At 40.6% G+C, this 23,372-nt stretch overlaps 1 protein-coding gene across 1 annotated transcript; it reads left to right on the top strand.

Moving 5' to 3' along the window:
• The first annotated feature begins 13 nt into the window (after nucleotides 1-13).
• On the top strand, nucleotides 14-16,214 carry commd6 (COMM domain containing 6). The gene is made up of 7 exons (XM_043691393.1): nucleotides 14-206; nucleotides 518-576; nucleotides 4,212-4,277; nucleotides 4,387-4,463; nucleotides 10,490-10,658; nucleotides 11,740-11,892; nucleotides 13,815-16,214. Exons 1-7 carry the CDS (start codon nucleotides 14-16, stop codon nucleotides 13,863-13,865), a joined length of 768 nt encoding a protein of 255 aa, XP_043547328.1. The 3' UTR covers nucleotides 13,866-16,214.
• Nucleotides 16,215-23,372: the final 7,158 nt, after the last annotated feature.

Genomic DNA, 23,372 nt, shown 5'->3' with positions numbered 1-23,372 from the left:
TTGCTGTTGGTACATGCGGTCAGAGGGCAGGGTTGAAATCAGAGCAACCAATCACCGCGCGCCGATCCCACGTTGTCCAATGGAACGTTGCGACTTTCACTTGGAACGCGGATACATTGAGGGGGCGGGGCCTCAGCTGAGAGGGGCGGAAGTGCTACCACTGGACATGGCAGATCCACAAACCCAACAGGGTACAGCCTGGGCTGGTGAGTGTAGCTATATACCACGGTGCATGCAAAGGGTAGTATAGGTCTGAGTGATCGTGAACTGTTACTGTTGCTTAATACGAGCATAAATTCGAAATGAAGTCATTCTTGTGTTCTGAAGGAGGGTCATTGGACCCGAAACGTTAACTCTGCTTTTCTTCCACCGATGCTGTCAGATCTGAGTTTTCACAGCGGTTTTTGTTTCCGATTTACAGCATCCGCGGTTCTTTCGGTTTTTATGAATACTGGGTCACTACTTTTGGTACCAGTGCAATGCTCAAGAAGTTTTTTGTTTGTCATTTCATTTGCAGGTTTTGATAATGTTGTCGAAAGCGTTAGCAAACTACCCCAAGATTTGTTTGCGGAGGTGGTAAGTAAGAGTTAAGTGAAAAGTTCATATAACGCATGAGGTGAGAGATTTGCTGTGAAGATGAAATGCCCTGTGAAACCATTTTTTATTTTGTTGTGAGAGAATGCAGATATAGATAAATTTAACTAGCTTTCAATACATATGATTTTTTAAAAATCAGGATTTATAGTACCCAAGCTTGTGTAACATTCCACTACTGAATGTGCAGTGCCCTGTTAATTGTGAAAATTAAATTTCTTCCAACAGTGGTGTGTGCATATATGTAAACACTTTTTTAAACGTTTTTGTCATGTCCCAAAGGTGGAAAATCATGTCCCACAACTCTGGTAACCTTGAGTTTTTGACAGAGACCTGTCAAAGAATCTGATAACTGACAGCGAATCAGAGAACTGTTCTTGTGCAGTGGGATGCTATTCAGCCATTTGTGTCTGCACTGGCTCTCCAACTGCATATTATGATTTAATGCTATTTTGTAATTCTGCACATTGGATGATTATTTGAACAAAATCTATGCCCTCTTGAATTCCTTAATTGAACCTGCCTGAACTGCATTCTATTATATGCCCCAGCTACATTTTGGAAAAAGCTTTCTCTCAATGCATTTGTTTCTATCACAAAACACTTTTGAATCTGTACCATCTCTTTCTTGATCATTTTATGAGCAGGAATAGTTTTTTCCTGTCCATTTCTGTCCAGACCATCATGATTTAACTTTTCAGTGAGTCTCTCTCTCTGACAATTTAACTACTTCTATCAATTCTTCTCTTAGCCTTCTCTCCAATAAACCATTTCTAATTCTCCATGTAAGTGAAGATTTTTACCCCTGGATCCTCTTCTGCATCCTGCCACTTGCATTGCCATTCCTGTGCCCCCACCCCCATCCAGAAGTGTACACCATATTCTAAGTGTCTTGTACATAACCTCCATGCTCTTGTACTCTGTCCTCCTTACTTAACTCCAGAAAACTGAATACTTGATAAACTGGTTCTCCACTGTCCTGCCATCTTTAATGATTTGTGTACATATACACACACAGGTGTCTCTGCACCTGCATGCCCTTTAAGTTAGTATCCTTTATTTTATACTGTCTTTCCATATTCTTCTCACCAAAAGGTATCATCTCTCATTTCTTTGCATTGAACTTCATTTGCCACCTAACTACCTACTCACCAGCAGTTTTTTTTTGTAATCCTATAATGTCCTCCTTATAGTTTACAATGCTTCCAAGTTCTGAATCGTCTACAGCCTTTAAAATTGTTCCCAGACCCCAAGTTCTAGATTTTTAATTTTCATCAGGAATAGCAAGGGTCCAAATCTCAATCCTTGAAGGACTCAAGTACAAACCATCCACAAGCGTGACAAGTACCCATTAATCACTTCTAACTGTTTCCTATCACTTAGCCAACTTTGTATTCACGGTGATATTGTCTCTTTTATTCCATGAGCTCTGGTTTTGCACTCAAGTCTGTTAATGTTACTGTGTCAAGCTCCATCTTGTGGAATTGAAAAGTGTGGTGCTGGAAAAGCATAGTTGGTCAGGCAGCATCTGAGGAGCAGGAGAATCGGCGTTTCAGGCATAAGCCCTCATATATTCCTCACATTCTTGAAGGGTTTATTCCTGAAACGTCGATTCTCCCACTCCTCAGATGCTGCCTGACTGGCTCTGCTCTCCAGCACCACATTTTTCAACTGATGTCCAGCATCTGCATTCCTCATTCTCTCTATCCTTTGGAAGTCTGTGTACACCACATCTGCAATATTACCATCATCAGCCCTCACTGTTATTCTTTGTATAAAATAAAACATTTTCCTTAATTAACTCCTCTATGTGACTAATTCCATCCCAATATTGGTTTTGGAAATTTCACCTCCATCAGTGTTGGAGCCATTGGTTTGTAATTGCTGGACTTATTCTTACAGTCTTCTTCAAAAGAGGGTGTAATGCTTATAATTCTGTCTTCTGTCACTCCTACTGAGTCTATGGAAGACTGCAAACTTATGACCAGTACCTCCACACTTTCCATTCTCAGTCTTGCTTTGGTATTCTTGGATGCTTCTCATTTGGTCCCAGTGTTTTGTCAGCTTTATCCAACGTGATCTCCTCTCAAATTTAAATGCTTCTAGTGACTGAACTTTGTCCTCTGTCACCCTGGCCTGGGTAATAGTAATGACAGATGCAAAGCATTTATTTCACACCTCAACCATGCCTCCCCTTTCATGTGTATATCCCCTTTTTTGATTTACTGGTTCTACAACTCCTTCCACTGTCTAAAAAATAATTTGCGGTTCTATTTTACGTTAGCTACCAGTCTCTTCGTAATCCATCTTTCCATCTCTTGGCTCTATTTTCCATTTTTTTTTAACTTTCTATATTCAGGCTATCCAGTCCAGCTTCATTCTTGTCCCACTGAAGTCAGCTCTTCCGCCAATTAATTAGTTATCCCCAGATTGATTGTTCATTGTATCAATAGGTAGAAAAGAATAATGATCACTGCTCAGCCTTGTTCCGAAGAACCAAGTCTAGCGATGCTTCCTGTTTCAGGTTGGGCACATTGCTGTAGAAAATTCTCCTTAACACAATCCCGAGACACTTGGACCCCTCTGCCCTTTTTATACTACCAGTATCTCAATTTAATTTGGGTAGTTAACATCTCCCATTATAACCTCTACAGTTCCAACATGGGATGTAGGCATTTAGGCCAACACTCATTGCCCATTCCTAACTGCTCAGGATAGTTGAGACTCAAACACATCACTATGGGTCTTGGACCTGCATGTAGGCCAGACCAGATAAGTATAATTGTTTGCTTCCCTAAAGGCCATTAGTGAACCAGCTAGGTTTTTCTGACAATGGTTCCATAGTCATTATTAGACTCTTAATTTCAGAGTTTTGTGCTCAAATTCCACCATCTGCCATGTTTGGACCTGGGTCCCCAGAATATTGTCTGGGTCTCTGGATTAATGATTAAGGATTCCTGATGAAGGGCTTATGCCCGAAACGTTGATTCTCCTGCTCCTCAGATGATGCCTGACCTGCTGTACTTTTCCAGCACCACAGTCTCTTCTCTGGATTAATAGTCTCACGACAATACCACTGGGCCATTGCTTCCAATATTATGTAATTTCCTTGCATGTTTGTTCCTCCACGTTATTATTAGCCTATGGACTCCTTTAAACAATGTAATTGCATTCCTTGCCTCTAGCCAAATAGATCTGTCCTTGAGCCCTCTGGGATTTTCTTTCTCCACTACTGCAATGCTATCCTTAATTAACGCCAACGCACTCTCCTTTTCTACCTTGCAGTGTAACTCTGATTTTTAGGTTAGATTTAATTTCTCCTTGTTCTGACCTCTCCTATTAATTGTTTGCAGCAAAACGTAGATTAGAATATTGTTTTGGAGGAGAAGACAGGTGTAACAATTAGAGCTACTATTTATGAAAGGAAATGCAGTCACTGAAGGAATTTGGACAAATGAGGGGGAACATAATTTAATTATAAGAACATGTTTAGATAAGTACCTTTTTAAAAATCTGATCAATTGACTGTAATCAATGCAGCATGGACACTAGTTTTGTGTTTTTTTAAAAAATTTTTTAATATCCATATTATAATATGTTTGTTTAATTTGTAATAGTGCCAGCAGATCATGCTATACCTACAATGCAAAATCCCTGGTGTGAATACACTTGAAATGGTTGAAGTAAGTTGTTGAATTTAATGAAATTTTAGTTAAATACTCACTTAGCCACTTCATTTGCGTTTGTTTTTGCCCTGTTCATATATTGTTTTATTTGAACCTTGCGCAATAGAGACTTCAAGCTGCTGGTGTTGAACTGGATTTAGAAGCTACCAAGGAGCTGGTTCACGTTATCTCCTTGTTTTTCAGGTAGCAAAAATTAAAATGTCTGCTGTTTCTCTGCTTCCATGTTTTGAAATGAGTCTATGACATATTTGAATATTCAGGTTGTAAACTTTAAAAGTCAATATTAGAATGCTTAGAAAAAATGCTTAACAACTGACTCAAATATCCGAAGAGTAAAAATTTGAAAACTTCCATTGTAAGCTGTCTCTTTTTCTGGATATAAACTGTATGCACTATGGCTTTAAGATCAAAACAAGATCAGTTTAATTTTATTCTGTTATCACTGCTAAATTCTGTGCAAGCAAAATTTTCTGCCTCTTTCAGGAAGTAGCAGTAAGTGTTTTTCTTTTCTGACCAATCTAGATATTTATTTATATATGACTGAAATTCTCCTAGTTAGTTATAGTCAGTCATACAGCTTGGAAACTGCCCCTTCAGTCCAGTCTGTCCATGCCAATCAGACATCCCATTCTGACCTATTCCCATTTGCCAGCTTTGGCCCATATCCCTCTAAATCCTTCCTCTTCTTATACCAATCCAGATGCTTTTTTAAATGTTGTAATTGTACCAGCCTCCACCACTTCCATGGCAGCTCGCTCCACACATGCACCACCATCTTTGTGAAAAAGTTACCCCTTGGGCCTTTTTTAAAAAAATCTTGCCCCCTCTAATCTTAAACATATGCCCTATAATTTTGGACTCTTGCAAAACCTGGTTGAATGCTTTGCAGCCCATGTAGACAACATCAACCACTCTGCCTTCCTCTTTTTTTTGTCACCTCTTCAGAAATCTCAGCCAAGTTTGTGAGACAAGATTTGCCCTACACAAAGCCATATTGACTATCCCTAATCAGTCCTTGCCTATCCAAATACATGTAAATCCTGTCCCTCAGGATTCTCTCCAACACTTTTCACACCAGTGACATCAGGCTCACTGGTCTATTGTTCCCTGGCTTTTCCTTGCAATCTTTCTTAAGTACTGACATGACTTTATCCAACTTGTCTTCTGGCACCTCACTTGTGGTTTTCGATAATACAAATATTTCAGCAAGGGCCCAGCATCCCTAGCTTCCCACAAAGTTCTGGGAAACACCTGATCAGGTCCTGGGGATTTATCTACATTTTATACATTTTAAAACGTCCAGCACCACCTCTTCTGTGATATGAACTCTTTTCAAAGCATCATTATTTTTCCAAGTTCCCTAGCTTTCATGTTCTTCTCCACAGTAAATGCAGAGGCAAAATATTCATTTAGTATCTCCTGTGGTTCCACACACACACTGCCTTTTGATCTTTAAAGGGCTCTATTCTCTTCCCTAGTTACTCCTTCATCCTTGATGTATTTGTAGAATGTCTTTGGATTCTCCTTAACCCTACTTGCTAAAGCTTTCCCATTTCTCCTTTTTTGCCCTCCTAATTTCCTTAAGTATACTTCTACTCCTTTTAAACCCTTGTAGGGATTCATTTGATTCCAGCTGTCTATGCCTGACATATGGTACCACTTTTTTTTTTGTTTCTTGACTCAAGCCTCAATTTTCTAGTCATCCTGCATTCCCTACACCTACCAGCCTTGCTCTTCCTTCGCACTAACAGGAACAGACTGTTTCTGTGAGCGGTGATGCTACAGTACATCCCAATAAGGTGATCATCCCTTTCTTATTTCTACATAACTTCACTGGACAATTTCCCAGGAGTATACTTCTAGGTAAAACCGTAATGTTATCCTTAATCAGAAACAGCATCTCTTTATTCACAACTCCACCCCACACCCAACCAGAAATGCCATTCACCTCTGCCTCCCTTTCTCTCCTTTTTCTCTAGGATCTATATCCTGGAACATTAAGCTGCCACTCCTGCCTCTCCCTGAGCCACATTTGTTTAATAGCTATGATATTTTCATTCCCATACTCCCAACCATACCCTAAATTCATTTGCCTTGCATTGAAGTAACTGCCATCTAATTTAGCGGTCTTACCTCATTCTCTGAAATGCTTTTGCCTGCCTTGACTATTAACTTGCTCCCATTTATCTACTGTACCAGCCTCGGCCTTTTTTTAGTTCACTATCGCCCTATCCCTTCACTTAGTTTAAATCCTCCTGAGTAGTGCTAGCAAGTCTCCTGGGTAGCACTAGTGAATTTCTTTGCAAGGATTTGGTCCCCTTCCCATTCAGCTACAAGCTCTCTCTCCTGTACGGGTCACTTTGATCCCTAGAGGGAACCTAATGATCCAAAAATGTGAATCCTTGCCCCCTGCACTAGCTCATTAGCCACACATTCATCTACCCTATCTTCCTATTCCCACTCTGACTTGCACATGGCACCAGGAGTCATTGAGGTAATACTACCTTCGAGGACCTACTTTTTAACCTCTTGCCTAACTTCCTATAATCTCTCTGCAAAACCTTTCCCTTCCTCTACCTATATCGTTGACACCAACATGTTAAACAGCCTCTGGTCAATCTCCCCTTTCAAAATATTCTGACGTGGTCCAATATATTCTTGACCCCAGCACCAGGGAGGCCACAGACCATTCTGGTGTCTCACTGTTGGCTTTAGCAACATTTGTTTGTGCCCCTGACTACAGAGTCCTCTGTCACAATCAAGCATTTGAACCTGACATACCCCTCGTTACAGTTGAGCCAGTCAGTTTATCAGAGACCTGGCTGTCAGAGATATACTCCCGAGAGGCCATTCTCCTTAATTTGCACTATCCAAAATGGCATACCTGTTTGGGATAGGGATAGCCACAGAAGACTTCTACACTAACTGGCTACCTCTCATACCATCACCCATCTACCTGACCTGTTTCTGCAGTACCTGCACCTTCCTGAAACTGCCATCCATCACACCCCCTTGCTCTTAAACTCCTCATTACCTCTTAATATTGCTCTGGTCAATCCATGCTGCTTGATAGAATTCACAACCAAACACATTTCTTGCAGATAGTCTCCAGAAATGTTCAAATTCTCCTTGATCTCCCACATCTGACAGGAAGAGCATAGCACCCTACTAAAAGCCATTTCTGCCCATTTAACAATCTACAGACCCAGAAAACACCTAAAACAAACACCACACTTTGCTCAAAAACTCAGGGTTAGCACAGTCTTTCTGATCAAAAACACTGCTCTGGGATAAGAATAGCTATCAATAATATTAAAAGCTGATCAAGAGACAGATCTCCGTTTAAAGATATGGTGGGTGGGGGAGGGGGACAGTGATTAGCACTGAAACAACCTAAACAACCAAGAGTAGCACTCGGCCATGATTCTCTTCTGGCCACCATTTTTACGCCTATTTTGTCTGCATTTAAGTGAGTCAAAACATTCTGCCCCAGTCCCATTTTAATATTGCCCAAGGAGCTATGCATGTGGATTAAAGTGTTTTTAACATGCATTCAGTTTTCAGGCTTTTTTTTTTGGAATTTTATTCCACATACGTGGAAGTTGCAATATCTGTTGTTACCCGAATTGCTTTCTCTGAAGATTCTGATAGTGGGCCCTCTTTTCAATCAACCGAGTGGCTTGCTTAGCCATTTCAGAAGACTGTTAATAATTAACCACATTATGGGTCTGAGTCTGAGGCCAGACCAGGTAAGGATGGTAGATTTTCTTCCCTAAACTCTGCAATTAAACTAGATGGATTTTAATAATGGTTTTTGGTGACACGGTGTTCAGGTTGTGTTAGAATTGGCATTACTTTATTAGAGACATAACCATGAAATTTTAATGTAAAGGAAACGCTAAGATCATCTAAATCAATTATCAACTTGGGTGTAAACAAATAATCGAAGTAATTAGACCCAAGTCACTGTTCTTAGTTTAGAAATCACTGTCCTTTATTTTGAAAACACTTTTATTTAGACTAGTTCACTTTACTTCTGCTTTTAACTGCAACTGCCACAGAGTTAATATGTTGCTGGAGTGGGGCTACCTGGACACAGTTGTTAACTATCTCTGGAGCCAGCCTGCACTTCCAGATGCAGTATAGTGATGTGTGAAACATCAGGAGACTTTTGAACTCTTCTCTAATTGGGAGAAGAGGAGCAAGGATGCATGTGGAGTGAATGAGCACCCCTCAGTCTGAATTTAACTTGTCCTATACCCATAATTTACCATTGTTGTTCTTCCTATGTCTTCTATGTGTTGAACTTCCCTTAACATTGGTTGTAGAATTTTAAAATCTAAAATGCACAAGACATGTTGCAATATGCCTTGCTTCAGGAAAATCTGGCCCCCAAGTCTCATTTGTTTTGAGCTACATTTTGGTGTAAGAAAGTTTACAAAATTGCTAGCTCCATGGGGAAATGTGAAGTATTCAACTGAGCTTTGTAGTTGAAATCATGATTGTAAACATGGACTGGGGTAACAGACTGTGTGTCCTAGTGAGTTTCCCAGGATAAAGCTGTGACTGTAGATCAGTTACAGTCCATAGATTGGATCCAGTCAATGACCTGTTTCCATCCATTCTCCTGTACTACATCACTAGCTCCTTTCCACCTGTCTTACTGCAATTCTTAGATGTCCTACTTTGTCCACCCCAGTACTAATGCCAAAAATCACAACACCAAGTTATAGTCCAACAGGTTTATTTGGAAATACAAGCTTTCGGAGCACTGGTCATTTGTCACTTATGAGGAGCAGTGTTCTGAAAGCTTATAATTCCAAATAAATCTGTTGGACTATAACCTTTTTTTATTTTAGATTAGATTTCCTACAGTATGGAAACAAACCCTTCAGTCCAACAAGTTCACATTGACCCTCTGAAGAGTAAGAAAAAGGCTCATGCCCGAAAAGTCGATTCTCCTGCTGCTTGGATGCTGCCTGACCTGCGCTTTTCCAGCAACACATTTTCACTTCTGAAGAGTAACCCAGCCAGACCCATTCCCCTACCCTATATTTACCCCAGACTAACGCACCTAACACTATGGGCAATTTAGCATGGCCAATTCCCTAACCTCCATATCTTTGGGTTGCGGGAGGAAACTGGGCCACCCGGAGGAAACCCATGCAGACACGGGGAGAATGTGCAAACTCCACATAGACAGTCACCTGAGGCTGGAATCAACCCTGGGTCCGTGGCCCTGCCCCACGGTGTTGTGATTTTTTACTTTAGCACAACTGAGTGTTCTCCCTCATTTCCTTCCACTGTCTGCTCTAGTACCAGTTTCAGTACCTACCTGATACTGTACAATATGGTAGTTGGAATTCTCCTCCATGATGTTCAGCGGCAACACCAGCAAGAAAAAGGGTGATGCTTTATGTGGGATCATGCAATAAAAAATTATCTTTATTGTGCTGCTTTGATATATCATTTTTAAAAGCATTTGCAATGCACAACAGGTCAGTCAGCACAATAAGTTTATACTTTACACAAGCCTCCTTTTAATAGGCTACTTACAGTGTGGAAACAGGCCCTTCGGCCCAACAAGTCCACACCGACCCACCGAAGCGCAACCCACCCATACCCACTCCCCTATATTTACCCCTTCACCTAACACTACGGGCAGTTTAGCATGACCAATTCACCTAACCTGCACACTTTTGGACTGTGGGAGGATACCCAAGCAGACACTGGGAGAATGTGCAAACTCCACACAGTCAGTCGCCTGAGGCAGGAATTGAACCCAGGTCTCTGGCGCTGTGAGGCAGTAGTGCTAGCCACCGTGCCGCCCACACTCCCCACACTTCATCTAATGCCATCAACATATGCTTCAATTGCTTTCTTCCTCGTGTGTTTATCCCCTTGAATGTACGTATGCTATTCAGCTCAACTAGTTCCTGATGTACCAAGCTACACATTCTAACCCCTGTCTGGTGCAAATGAGGTTTTCTGGAATTTCCTTTTGCATTCATTAGAGATCATCTGTCCTTTTTTTATATAAAACTAGGGAAAAATGCTGTTCATGTTTTAATGTATGTGAAGTGCAAACTCGCTCCAGCCAATGACAATTGCCTGTTAGCCTCTGTCTTTTTGTACTTTAGCATTGATTAATGAGCACTGAGGGAAAGTGAGGTGCCTGCAAACCTACCCGCTGTTTTCTCTCTTGGCAGGTCAGCTGCACAGAGTAACATGTCCGCTGAAGAACTCATTGCAAAGCTTGCAGATAGCAGCAGTAAGTGGTCTAAGCAAATGCTTCAAGTTGTTCGACATGTGTGGACTGAACAGGGCAAACTAATTGCAACACCAGAAGATGCCAAGCACATGCTCACTGTGGGACAGGTGAGATGGCCCAGTGTGTGCACTTTTACTTTGAAGCTTGAAGGTGTAAGTTTGCATCCATAATCTTGCTATTTAACCCGTTTTGTTACTTCAGAGGTGTACAGCACCAGCTTTTGTTCTTTTGCGTATCTTGGAGTTTAGAACAGGTGTCACTACGTTAGAGTCTGAAGGTAACCAGTCAATGCTCTTGCAGTTTTGGCAATGATATTAAGTCTCTAGAAGAAGTACAATACTAATGTTCATTTGGGACTTTTCATTACCCCTTTTGACATGTCACTAACTTACATTTAGTTTTAAACATTAATTCGACTGGGACAACACTACCATTATAGGGCAAGCCAAACAAAGAACAGCCAGGGAATTCCTAGAAGCATGGCACTCATCCACAAACTCCATCAACAAACACATCGACTTGGACCCAATATACCGGCCACTACAGTGGACAGCTGAAACTGACAACCGGAAGTGGCAGGGACAGGCCACTATAAATGCCAGAGGAAACACCACAGAAGCGCTTCACAGGAGGCTCCCAAGCACTGAGGATGTCACCTAGACAGGGGACGAAACGTTTGCAACAAAAATTTCCAGCTCGGCGAACAGAACCACAACAACGAGCACCCGAGCTACAAATCTTCACCCAAACTTTGAATTTATTGCTTATTATTCTAGTTGCTGAGGTCTGGTTAACTTTGAAAATTCTGTGGATGCATTCAGAGGGAGACTGAGAGAAAATGTACAGGAGAAAGTGAGGTCTGCAGATGCTGGAGATCAGAGCTGAAAATGTGTTGCTGGAAAAACGCAGCAGGTCAGGCAGCATCCAGCGAACAGGAGAATCGACGTTTCGGGCATAAGCCCTTCTTCAGGAGGGCTCCTGAAGAAGGGCTTGTGCCTGAAACGTCGATTATCCTGTTCGCTGGATGCTGCCTGACCTGCGCTTTTCCAGCAACACATTTTCAGCAGAAAATGTACAGGAACAGACCAGACCAATCCTAAACTGCACTTTATCAGGATATTCAATACGTGCACAATGCTATGATGTTTGTAAAAGTATAATGCATATCTTTCTCTCTTTTCTTGCAAGCTTGTTGATTTGGAATGGAAACTGGGAATGGCAGTCAGTTCCGATAATTGCAGATCTCTAAATCACCCCTATGTGACCATGATGCTGAAAGTAGCCAATCCCTCAGGAGAAATCATTAGCAGGTCATTTGAAATGACAATCCCTCAATTTCAGGTCAGTAACCTAGGGTGTTTTTTTTTCTTTTCAAAACATGCACAAATAAAATTGCACACAAAGTTTTTTGTTTAATTCTGGGAAACTAGGAGCTCTTGCTGTGAGAAAGTAATATTTTGAAAACCTACTTGTGATCTTAATATAACTTTATCTCCAGGTGAGTTTAACCATATTCTTACCATCACTAAGACCATCTATTGCCATCTCCTATAACACCAATCCTGCCTTTATCCCCTTTTCTGAAACTTTCCTCAATTCCTTTGTTTCCTATTGACTTATTTATTCCAATGCACTCTTAGTGTCTCCCACATTATACCCTCTTCAAACTGGAGATCATGTAAAACTGATACCCATGACTTTACTCTCACCAAGTCCTGTTCATCCCAATGCTTGCTGACCTGTATTGGCTTCTAGTTAAGCATTGATTTAAAATTTTCATTCTCCTTTTCAAATATGTTCTTGCCCTGCTATATCTCTGGAATCAACTCCAATAATACAACAGAAATATCCACACACACTTCCCATTCTTCCCATCTGTTTTAATTGTTCCGCCTTTAGTAACCATGCCTGCACTATCCTCAGTCCAACACTCTGGAATTCCCTTCCTTGATCTCTGTAACTCTCTTCTAGCCCGGGAGGTGCTCCTGGCTCTTTTACCAAGCCCTTTTTTCCTTTTGTTTTTGGGTCATCATATTTAGTAATGCTTTATATGGCTCAATGTCAGATTTTGCTTCATGACACACAAGTTGTCATGTTTGAACTCTGAAGGGAGGTGGATAAAGGATGTTGTACTCTTGCCTGTCACTGCTACTCCACTGAGCTGAATACAGCTGAATCATCCTTGAAGGTAACCAGTCCAAAGACATTTTGTTCTTATTTAATGTCTAGTTTTTTAAAAAGGTTTATTCATTCCCAGGATCTGGATGTTACTGGCTAGGCCAGCAATTTTTGCCCATCTCCAATTGACTTTTGAGGAGGTGCCTTTTCGTAAAGCAGTTATCAGTCAGCCACTTTGTAGTAGGCCTGGAGTTATGCAAACCAGAGTAAGCGAACTGATTTCCTTCACTAAATGACCTTCTGGAACCAGATGGGTATTTAATAATCTGCCAGATTCAACATCACCATTACAGATACATGCTTTTTAGTCCAAGTGTATTTTAGTAAAGTGAAATCAATTCAGATTCCCACATTGGGGTTTGAACTCCTATTCATTCAGATTACTGGTGCAGCTCTCTGGATTTCTGGTTCCATTTTATAACCACCATGCCACTGTACCCACTACAAACCACTAAATGTGAGTAGAGAGTGAGGTTTTTTTCCAAGGTGACAACATGGTTGAACAAATACATGAGTGAGAAGGGGATATGGCATGTAGTGGTTAGATTAAAGAGAAGATGTTGGTGAATTGATCATATCGTTGGACAAGTAACCTAAAGCTAATTCTCTGAGGATATGGGTTCAAATTCCACCACCGCACACTTTAAATTCCATTCTTAGTTTCCTTTCTTTCAATTATGTAAGGCAGTAATGGTGACTGTGACTATAACCCCTCCAATTCACCAATGGGAAGGAAATCTCCCATCCTTACCCCCTTTGGCCTTGATATGACTCCAAATCCGCAGTAGTGTGATTGACCGACTCTAGGCAAGCCACTGAGGTAGAATAGTTCGGTTTGGAAATCGAGCAACACTATTTTCCCATGAAAGAATGAGGAAACTTGGAAGCTTGTGTGGAGCAGTGACAAACTGAGGCATGTCTGCTGTAAATTCTCTGTCAAGCTAAAGGTTTGCCCAAGCCAAACGTTGGACAGGTAAAGAATTATTTGACTGACAAGTCACTGAACAAATTGATCCCAACAACAAGTTTTGTTTGAAGCAGCCTGGTATTGTCCTCCAAATAACTTTATTTCTGGCTTTTCACAGAATCTATCGAAGCAGTTCCGGGAAGTGGCTACTGTTCTTGAAATGGTATAAAGCCTGTTTCTGGTGTGAACCTCTCACTAATCCTGGATTTCCATTTAACTATAGAACTGGAGGAAGAGAGTCCCACCAGTGGAAACAACTGCACTCGATTTTGATATTTTGGATTATGTATTTTTTCCCCTTCACATCTAATTATTTTCGATTGACTATTAATAAATATCTACCGTTGTTGTGAAGTTGAGATGCTCTGGTGGGAGGAGGAAACAACACCAAATGTTGCATGAAAAAATTTAGTGGAGACCTCACTTTACAATGGTGGGGCGAGGGCTTATATAAAAACAATGCTGCAGTGTCTGTTGTAGCACATCATGAAAAATGCATAAGTTGTATTTGAAGATAAGGTGAATTTGCCTCCATCTTGGATGAATACTTCCACTGTGCTAGCTATCAGTCTCCTATGAAACCAGTCTGGATGGGAGCTGGTCTACATAATAAAAACCTTTGGCGAATTGGCACTCAACTGTTCGTGCTCTTCAGGAATCAATCATAGGCTGTGGCTGCAGGAGATATTAAGTTGGCATTAGGAGTTTATTTCTGCAATTACTCAGACCATATTTTGTAAATGTCATATTGTTTCTTTTGCAAATAAAAGCAAAGGGGTGATAGGATGGGATTTGGTTGTCTGTAACACAGGTGGTGGGGCAGGGCAGGGGGTGGGGAGGGGGGGGGGGGGATTGACAATCCACACAATGGAATATTTAGACTTGGGCTCGTTATTCTCTTCCCTTGTCTCTGTGATATGGAGAAAAAAAGCTTTAATTCTCCTCCATGCACCATCTTGTTTCCTAGCTCACCACACTGATAGATTTCCAGGACTTTATTAAAAAGTTATCATGTTTCCAGTGCAGAAATGAGCTTTTTGACACAATACATCAGTACTATTGCTCCACCTGAGCCTCCATTCCAGGATCCCTGGCATGTGGCCATATCCTTTGGGTTAAACATTCCTGACCTAGTATCATGTGCTCCCTACAGTGCAGGAAGAGAGGCCGTTTGGCCCATTGAGTCTGTGCTGACTGGTTCACCACCTGCTTCAGAGGTTGATTGGAAAAATAGGTCAGTAACTTAATTTGTTCAGTACTTTAGCAACTTGCACCCTGGCCTTCAGATGTTCTAATCTGAGATATTATAGGTCTCTGGACTAGGTTGGAAGTGAACCTGGGCCTCCTGGCTCAGAAGCTGGGACATTCAATTTAAATAAAATTGACTGCGTATTATAACAGGGTAATGTAATTTCTGAAACCCAAGAAAAATATTGGACTGAACCATTTAGATGCGTCCTTTATGTTTGTTTGTCTAAGTTCCTTCTATAGTTTGCTGAGACCAGTGCACTTTCCTCCAACTTTTAAGTATTTTCACATGATGATAGGTTTAAGTTTGAATATTCAACAATGCTATATCTGTTTCAGCTAACCACATCTGCATAGTCTTCAGTTTTCTGTTCTCCCTCAAGTATTGACCTTAAATGGATGCTGCAGAGCTCTAGTCCCTCATCCTAGTGACTCTTATTAACAAAAATAACATGGAAAGGGATCCTTGTATTAAATTGATGGGTCATGTATATTTCTGTATGTAATATGCCTTAGAATTATGAGAGCTTGCACCTAGTTAGTTATAAATAGGAATAGGTAGGATAATATATTGATGTTTGCACAAGGCTTCACCTTTGGAAAGAGACGTAAACCCATCATCTTTTCTGTCATTCAGGTAGTCACCTCTTTATTTACTGTGTGTGTTATCAGATGTTGTCCGCAATGGGGAAACGCACATCACTATTTTAGGCTCATGATGCTCCGGGAAGACTGGGGTGAATGGATCTGTCTAACTAACATTTTCTCATTAACTACGTCAAATGGTCGACGTGATCTCATACTGTTCAGAAAGGTGCTGTACTCGGTGGGGAAAGAAAATCAAATATTTGTCCAATCTTTACATTTTTAGAGGCTATTGCTGATTATCTACCAATGACGATGAGTTCTGGTGGATTAAAATTGTGACCAGGTATCTCTGTCTTGTCTAATGATCCTAAACGTCTGTCCTTCACAGAACATGACAAATTAGCACAATGTATTACTCCATGCAATCAATGGACTTTTCAGAATTGAAAATGAAACTCTTTGTTCAGCTTTGATAAGTTGAACAACATCTCCCCCTTTTGGACTGTCTTGGTTATATTTTTGTCAGTGGCTCATACTTAAGCCTTTTAATAAGGCTTTTTGCAAAGATGTCAATTGTTAGTGTTTTTTCAATTGCCTGATCTTCTCGTCTCTGTAACTTGGACTGTGCCTCTTTCTTTCTATCCATTGGTAAAATATTAAATTTAAAAGCTGTGAGGTATAATTCAGCTGTAGTTCTACTTTGTCTGTGATGTTTGGTGATGTAAAAATTTCTCTTGGCTACAATATCAGATGAGGTGCTACTGTAACAACTAGCAACTTGTGACACTGACCACAACCGATATCTCCTCAGCTGTGTGTGTCTGTATCTATGTGTGTATAAGTGCACTTTGTTTTACTACAGTTTTTGTTTTGCTGTACTTTTGTTGTACTCCATTTCCGTCTGCCCTCTGCTTTGAATCCTTTGGATAAGTTCTTGCTTTTTATTTATGAATATTGCTCTTTTTTCCAGTTTGAGAAAATTACTTTATTTGCTGTTTTATTGTTTTTTGCGATGTCCTACAGCCAGTTTCTTTTTCAGAATTAATTTAATTTATCCTTACCCATGTTCTGAGTGGTATTAATATTCGTAGTAGAAGTGACAGCAGTGCAAAATGGAACACTGATTTTCTTATACTTATATACGACAGGTAGTACTGATAGCACATTCACAATCTGCAACCTTAATATGTAGAAGGACATACAAACAACAAAGCTTCCCAAGCCTCTGTCCATCCTTGGAAGTGTATCACTTTTCTTTCCTGTTGCTCGGCATAAGTGCTGGAACTCTCTTCCCAACAGCTCTCTGGGTGTTGCTAGGTTCATGAAGGCAGCTCACTATCTTCTCACTATTTGGAATTTCAATAAATGTCAATCTGGTTCATGATAACATTTCATGAATTAATAGAATATACAGACATAAAGATTAAAACTGAGTACTGATCTGAGACATGCAGTCTAACCATCCTGTGATTCCCATTACTGTGATTAGCTTTTAATTGTAGATTTATTAATTGTGTTTAATTTCCACGAGCTGCTGCAGTGACTTATTATAAAAAAGTAGATGAACAGTCCTAGTGGATGTATAGGATATGATGATGATATAGGTGTGTGTGTTTTACACATGATATTGTGCTTTGTAGGTGTCAGCAAATGTTCTCACCATGAGAGCTCAGCCTATAACATGGAGAGAGCTTTTATGATGCTGCATTTTATTCACTTTCCTATAATCCTCATCTAGACCAATCTAGAGATTCTTACAGTTTGTACATGATTTGTACAATGACAAATACAGCGAAAACGACTGTTCAACTTCGAAAGACAATAGTCATTGGAACAATTACATAGATGTATACCAGCTCAGGAGATATGACACTTGCAACCATTGCTACCAACGAGGTGGTAATAATAGCATCCCATTTGATATTGACAAGAGGAAGCTTCACGTTAACATTCACTGCGGATTTGCCTGTGAAGTGTGGGTGCTAAGATGTATATTGAAAATTCTATGTGCAAGCGATAAGTCAAGTGGTTATTGAAAGTCCAAGAGCACAACAAATTTTAGAAAGGGACACGCTCAAATTTTGTCTATGACCTCGTTCAATTCTTGTCATCAGTGCTTTTGTAAGGGAGATATGAGTTTTCTTATCCACTGTAAGTTCCAATTCAATTTCATAAAAAGCTTTTCAGTTTTTAAATTTAGTGTGATAATAAACAAGCTTAAATTCAACATGCAACATTTGACACTTGATTGATAAATGATACTTCTAGATGTAGGTTTGCTCGCTGAGCTGGAAGGTTCATCTTCAGATGTTTTCGTCACCATACTAGCTCACATCATCAGTGAGCCTCCGGTGAAGCACTGCTGGTATGGCCTGCTTTTTATTTGTGTTTAGGTTTCCTTGGATTGATGATGTCATTTCCTGTTCTTTTTCACTGACTTGGATCCCATTTACCAAGATCTATGTGTTTGTTGTTAGAGTTCCGGTTAGAATTCTATGCTTCTAGGAGTTCTTGTGCATGTCTCTGTCTTGACCTAGGATGGATGTGTTATCCTAGTCAAAGTGGTGTCCTTCCTCATTTGTATGTAAGGATACTAGTGAGAGTGGGTCATGTCTTTTTGTGGCTAGTTAATGTTCATATATCCTGGTGGCTAGTTTTCTGCATCTCTAATGTAGCCTTGTTATAGTTCTTGCAACGTACTTTGTAAGTGGGATGAGTTTTACTTGTCTGTTTAGGATCTTTCAAGTTCATTAGCTGCTGTTTTTAGCGTGTTCGTAGGTTTGTGGGCTACCATGATGCCAACAGATCTGAGTGGTCCAGCAGTTATTTCCAAGATGCCTTTGATGTAGGGGACAGTGGCTAGGGTTTCTGGACGTGCTTTGCCTGCTTTTTGGGTTTGTTGCTGAGAAATTGGCGGATTGTTCATTGGGTATCCATTCTCTTTGAATACACAATAGGTGATTTTCCTCTGCTCTTAGCTCAACTGTGCTGCAGTATGTGGTGGCTCATTGAAATAATGTTCTAATGCAGTTCTGTTTGTGGGTGTTGGGATGATTGCTTCAGTAGTTCAGTATTTGGTCCTTATGGGTTGTTTTCCTGTAGATGCTGGTTTGAAGTTCCCCATTGGCTGTTCACACTACTGCGACATCTAGGAATGGCAGTTTGTTATTTTCCTCCTGTTTAGTGAATTTTATACCAGTAAGGGTATTGTTGATGGCCTTGAAGGTTTCTTCTAACTTGTTTCATTTAGTGATGACAAAGGTGTCATCCACGTAGCGGTCCCAAAGCTTGGGTTGGATGATTGGCAGAGCTGTTTGCTCAAGTCTTTGCATTACTGTGTCTGCTAAGAACCCTGATATCGGAGATCCCATGGGTGTTCCGTTGGTTTATCTGTAGGTTTTGTTGAAGGTGAAGTGGGTGGTAAGTCATAGGTCCACTAGCTTGACGATATTATCCTTGCCGATGAAGTTGGTGGCGTTTGGTGTATGTGTCTTTGGTTCTTCTAATAGTTTAGTCAGTGTTTCCTTCTTGTAGACCTAGTCTCCAGGAACTTTGAAATAGTCCTCAGTTTCCCACCTCTGACAGGAAGAGTACTAACAGCCATCTCTGCCCCTTTAACAATCTAGAAAGTACCTAAAAACAAATGCAACATGCTGTGCTCAAAAAGTGAATGTTAGTATGGTCTTACTGCTCATAACACTGCTCTGGGATAACAACAACTATCTTTTATGTTAATTCAATCAAGTGACAAATCTCAGTAAAACATTTTTAAAAGCCCTCACCCTACTCACTATTATAGATCATTGAATATATTTAAGACCAGGAGGTTGCAAGTCTATTGGACCCTTCAGCAAGCTCACTCGATCTGTCACAAGCCAAACAGCTTGTTTAGATGTTCAGCCAATTTTACGACTGAATGTTGGCATCCTGATTGCGTTCAGTACACAGAAGCCAATCAGTTGAGGTCTGCTGCCAGGACTAAAGGCACAAAGATATGTATGCATGTCAGTAGTTGGGGAGGAAAGAAGGTTAGTCGGGGGAGCGTCCAGGGATTGGAAGCAACTGGAGGTCCTTCCCCAACCACAGCAGGCAAAATGTCTTGGTTTTCTACTCGGGGAAAACAAAACCTTTCCTGCCTGCTGGGAAGGCAAGTGATTGTTGAAATGGTGTTTGAAGCATTTAAGTGGCTATTTATTGACCACTTAAGGGCCTTAATTGGAGCCAGGTGCTCATGGGTGGCCTCATACAAACTTAATTGGTTAATTGGCAAGAAGAGAGTAAGAATGTTGCCAGGGCAACATGCCCAATTATTTTCCCTTCATGTCACCCCCTCTTTGGCAATGAGAAGAGTGAATATTTTGCCCAGTTTGTGTATATCCTGTCCTCTCAACAGGGGCCCTAGCTATTTCATCTGTTCCTTTGTTCTGTGCAATAGCCAATTATAGCATCCCAACAACCAAGAATACCTAAGGTAATTTATCAGTCTGAGAGATGAAAGCTGGGATTTTCTTTTTGCAGTCAGTTAGCAGTTGTCCAATAGGCTAGCAAAGAATCCTGAGCTGGGGAATTACAGCCCGAATGGCGAGGGAAAGAATTGTCAACTCTACTCCTATACCAGAACAACAAGTCACTGCTCTGGTTTCTGATTGAATTCAACCAGCTGTACTTTTTAAAATGGGTAATAGATAATTGCAGTTTGCGGTTACATTTTGATGTTTGGAAGTAGACGTCTAAAGGCCGATTATCTTAGCAAGAAAATTTGAAGTGAGTTGGTCTGATCTCCATATCATAACTATGAACCCAGATTTAGCTATAAATATTTAAGTCTTTTACAAATTTGATATTTATGCATTAAGGTCAGGATTACAATTTATCCCAAAGGGTAGTAAAACTTTAACTTAGAATCCCTACGGTGTGTAAACAGGTCATTTGGACCAACAAGTCCACACCAACGAGTAATCCACCCAGACCCATTTACTTACATTTATTCCTGACTAATGCACCTAACCTACACATCCCTGAACACAATGGGCAATTTACCTAACCTGCACATCTTTGGCTTGTGGGAGGAAACTGAGTAAACCCACGCTAACATAGGGAGAACATGCAAATTTCACACAGACAGTTGCCTAAGGCTGTAATTGAACCCAGGTCTGTAACACTGTGAGGCAGCAGTGCTAACCACTGAGCTACCATGCCACCTGAGTCTTTCCTCTGACAACGTTAATTGAAGCAGCAGCAGCAGAAGGTTGAAAATTTCAATATTGCTAATGCTAGAATTTCATTTCAGTAAGATAATGAATCAAAGATTAAGATACAGATCAGCCAAGGGTTATGTGTTAACTGTGACTCATTTGATGTTGCAAGGGTTAATATCTGATAGAGTGCCATAAATACAATCCATTGTTATTGAAACATAGTAATTGGGAACAAGAGGATGCGATTTTATGTTTCAAACCTGCTCTGCCATTCAAGATGATCGTGGCTGATCATTTAACTTGGTACCCTGTTCTTGCTTTCCTCCTGTGCCCTTTGATTCCTTTAGCCCTCAGGATAATACCTAACTCATCCTCAAACATTCAATCTCTTGGGCTCAACTGCTTTCTCCGTCACAGAGTTCCACAAGCTCACCACTCTCTGGGTGAAGAAATTTCTCCTCATCTCGCTCCTCTATAGCTCATCCTATGTGCTTTAAACTATGCTCCCTGGTTTTGAACTCCCTGGTCATTGGGAACATCCTTCCTGTGTTTACCCTGCCTAGTCTTGTTAAAGCTTTATGTTTCTGAGATGTTGAGTTTCTTGAGTGTTGTTGGAGCTATAATCATTCAGATAAGTAGGGAGTATTCCATCATTCTCCTGACTTGTACCTTGTAGATACCAGACAGACCTGAAGATATTATGGAAAAGTAAAGTTGGGAGACAGTCCCAAGGGCAGTTCCTTCCAACAATCTTTGTGGTAATGTCAAGCCTATTATAACCTGTAAATCATTGCAATGATGCAATATATAACTTCTACTCTACAATTTCCCTTTAGATCAAAGAGTGGCTAACCTTGCACACACTAAACTTCAGAAACTCCTTACAAAAAACATAGGTTTAGGAGATATGGATGGTACAATGCAGCAGTTGATAGTCAAGTTATTTCTGAGACTAGAAGATTGTAGGTTTGAATCTCACTCTAGCAGCGTATAAATAAAAGCTTTAACTGACACACCTCCCCAGTTATGGGGCTATACTGCTCTGTTGGAGTGGCTGTCTTTCAGATGAAATATTAGACCAAACTGTATTTGTACATGTGAGTTGGATGTGGAAAATCCCACAACATCAGAGAAAGCAGAAATTGGAGTCGTTGGTTGTACTTTTCATGATTTTTGGGAGAGTTTTCTGAGCATAATTAACCTGAAATGTTCCCAAACATACAGAAGTGACTATTCTTCAAAAAGCACTGCATAAGCTGTAAAATATTTTGGAGCATCCAGAGGTTGTGGTGAGCGCTACATAAATACAAGCCTTTCTTTGATCTGAGTGAATGGTGGAACAGATCCAAGGACTGAATAGCTTATCCCTGTTCCTAGGTTCCTGATTAACATAGCACAACAATCATCAAGGTTATAGAACAAAATACCACAAACGGGCCATGGTTCAAATTCAACCTGCTTCTAAAGTGTGTTGTGACATGGCTCAGCAGGTTGATTTTAAAAATAATGGTGTCTACTCACATACAGAAAATCTGCCTTGTTAACCCTCTGATTTGAATTGGCTGTTCCTTGTTTTGATGGATTACTGATCATTAGGTAATGCAATTCCACTATCCCAATTGCGTTCAACAAGCTCTTTTGCTAATAAGTGATTTATGCAGAACATTATTGCATCCTTAGAACATCTCAAAGTGCTCAGCAATCAATAAGTCATTTGAAATGTCCCAGTCTATCATTCCATTGCAAAGTCCTACAAATGGACATGTGTGCAGCTCATTCAATTTTTGACATTATTAGCTGTGGGAAAAATACTTTGCATATCTAAGAATTCTTTGCTCATCAAATCAATGGTACTCCAATTCCTATCTGACTTGCGTGACTGCCTCTCTGATAGAGCAGCATACCTTCAGTACTTCATGTCAGCCTATGCTATGTGCTGAACCCCCAGTGCAGTGGTGTAGCCAGGAATGAAAACGTGTATTGGCTCCAACTTAATGGTAAGGTCCTGGGAGTGTTGTTGAACAAAGAGACCTTGGAGTGTAGGTTTACAGTTCCTTGAAGTGAGTCACAGGCATTTGATGTGCTTGCCTTTATTGGTCAGTGCAGTGAGTACAAGAGTTCGGAGATCATGTTGCGGCTGTATGGGACATTGGTTAGAGACAAAAAAAAGCTGCAGCTGCTGGAATCCAAAGTTGACAAACAGGAGGATTGAAGACTATCTTTTTCCAGCCTCCTGTTGGAAGAACACAGCAAGCCAGGCAGTATCAGGAGGTGGAGAAGAAAGGACATTGGTTAGGCCACTATTGGAATACTGTGTGCAACTCTGGTCACCCTGCTATGGAGGGGATGTTGTGAAACTTGAAAGATTTGCAGGACATTGCCAGGGTTGGAAAGTTTGAGCTAAAGGGCCAAGCTGAGTAGATTGGAACTGTTTTCCCTGGATGTCAGAGGCGAGGGGTGACCTTATCAAGGTTTATAAAATTACGAGGGGCATGAATGGGCTAAATAGACAAAGTCTTTTCCCCCAGGTGAGTAAGTTTAAAACTAGACGGCATAGGTTTAGTGTGAGGGGGGAAAGATTAAAAAGGGACCTAAGGGGTAACTTTTTCATGCAGAGTGTGTGGAATGAGCTGCCAGAGGAA

Source organism: Chiloscyllium plagiosum, chromosome 6 (assembly GCF_004010195.1).
Source record: "Chiloscyllium plagiosum isolate BGI_BamShark_2017 chromosome 6, ASM401019v2, whole genome shotgun sequence".
NCBI lineage: Eukaryota > Metazoa > Chordata > Chondrichthyes > Orectolobiformes > Hemiscylliidae > Chiloscyllium > Chiloscyllium plagiosum.
Note: the sequence above shows the minus strand (reverse complement) of the source record. Positions and strands in the feature narration are given on the sequence as shown.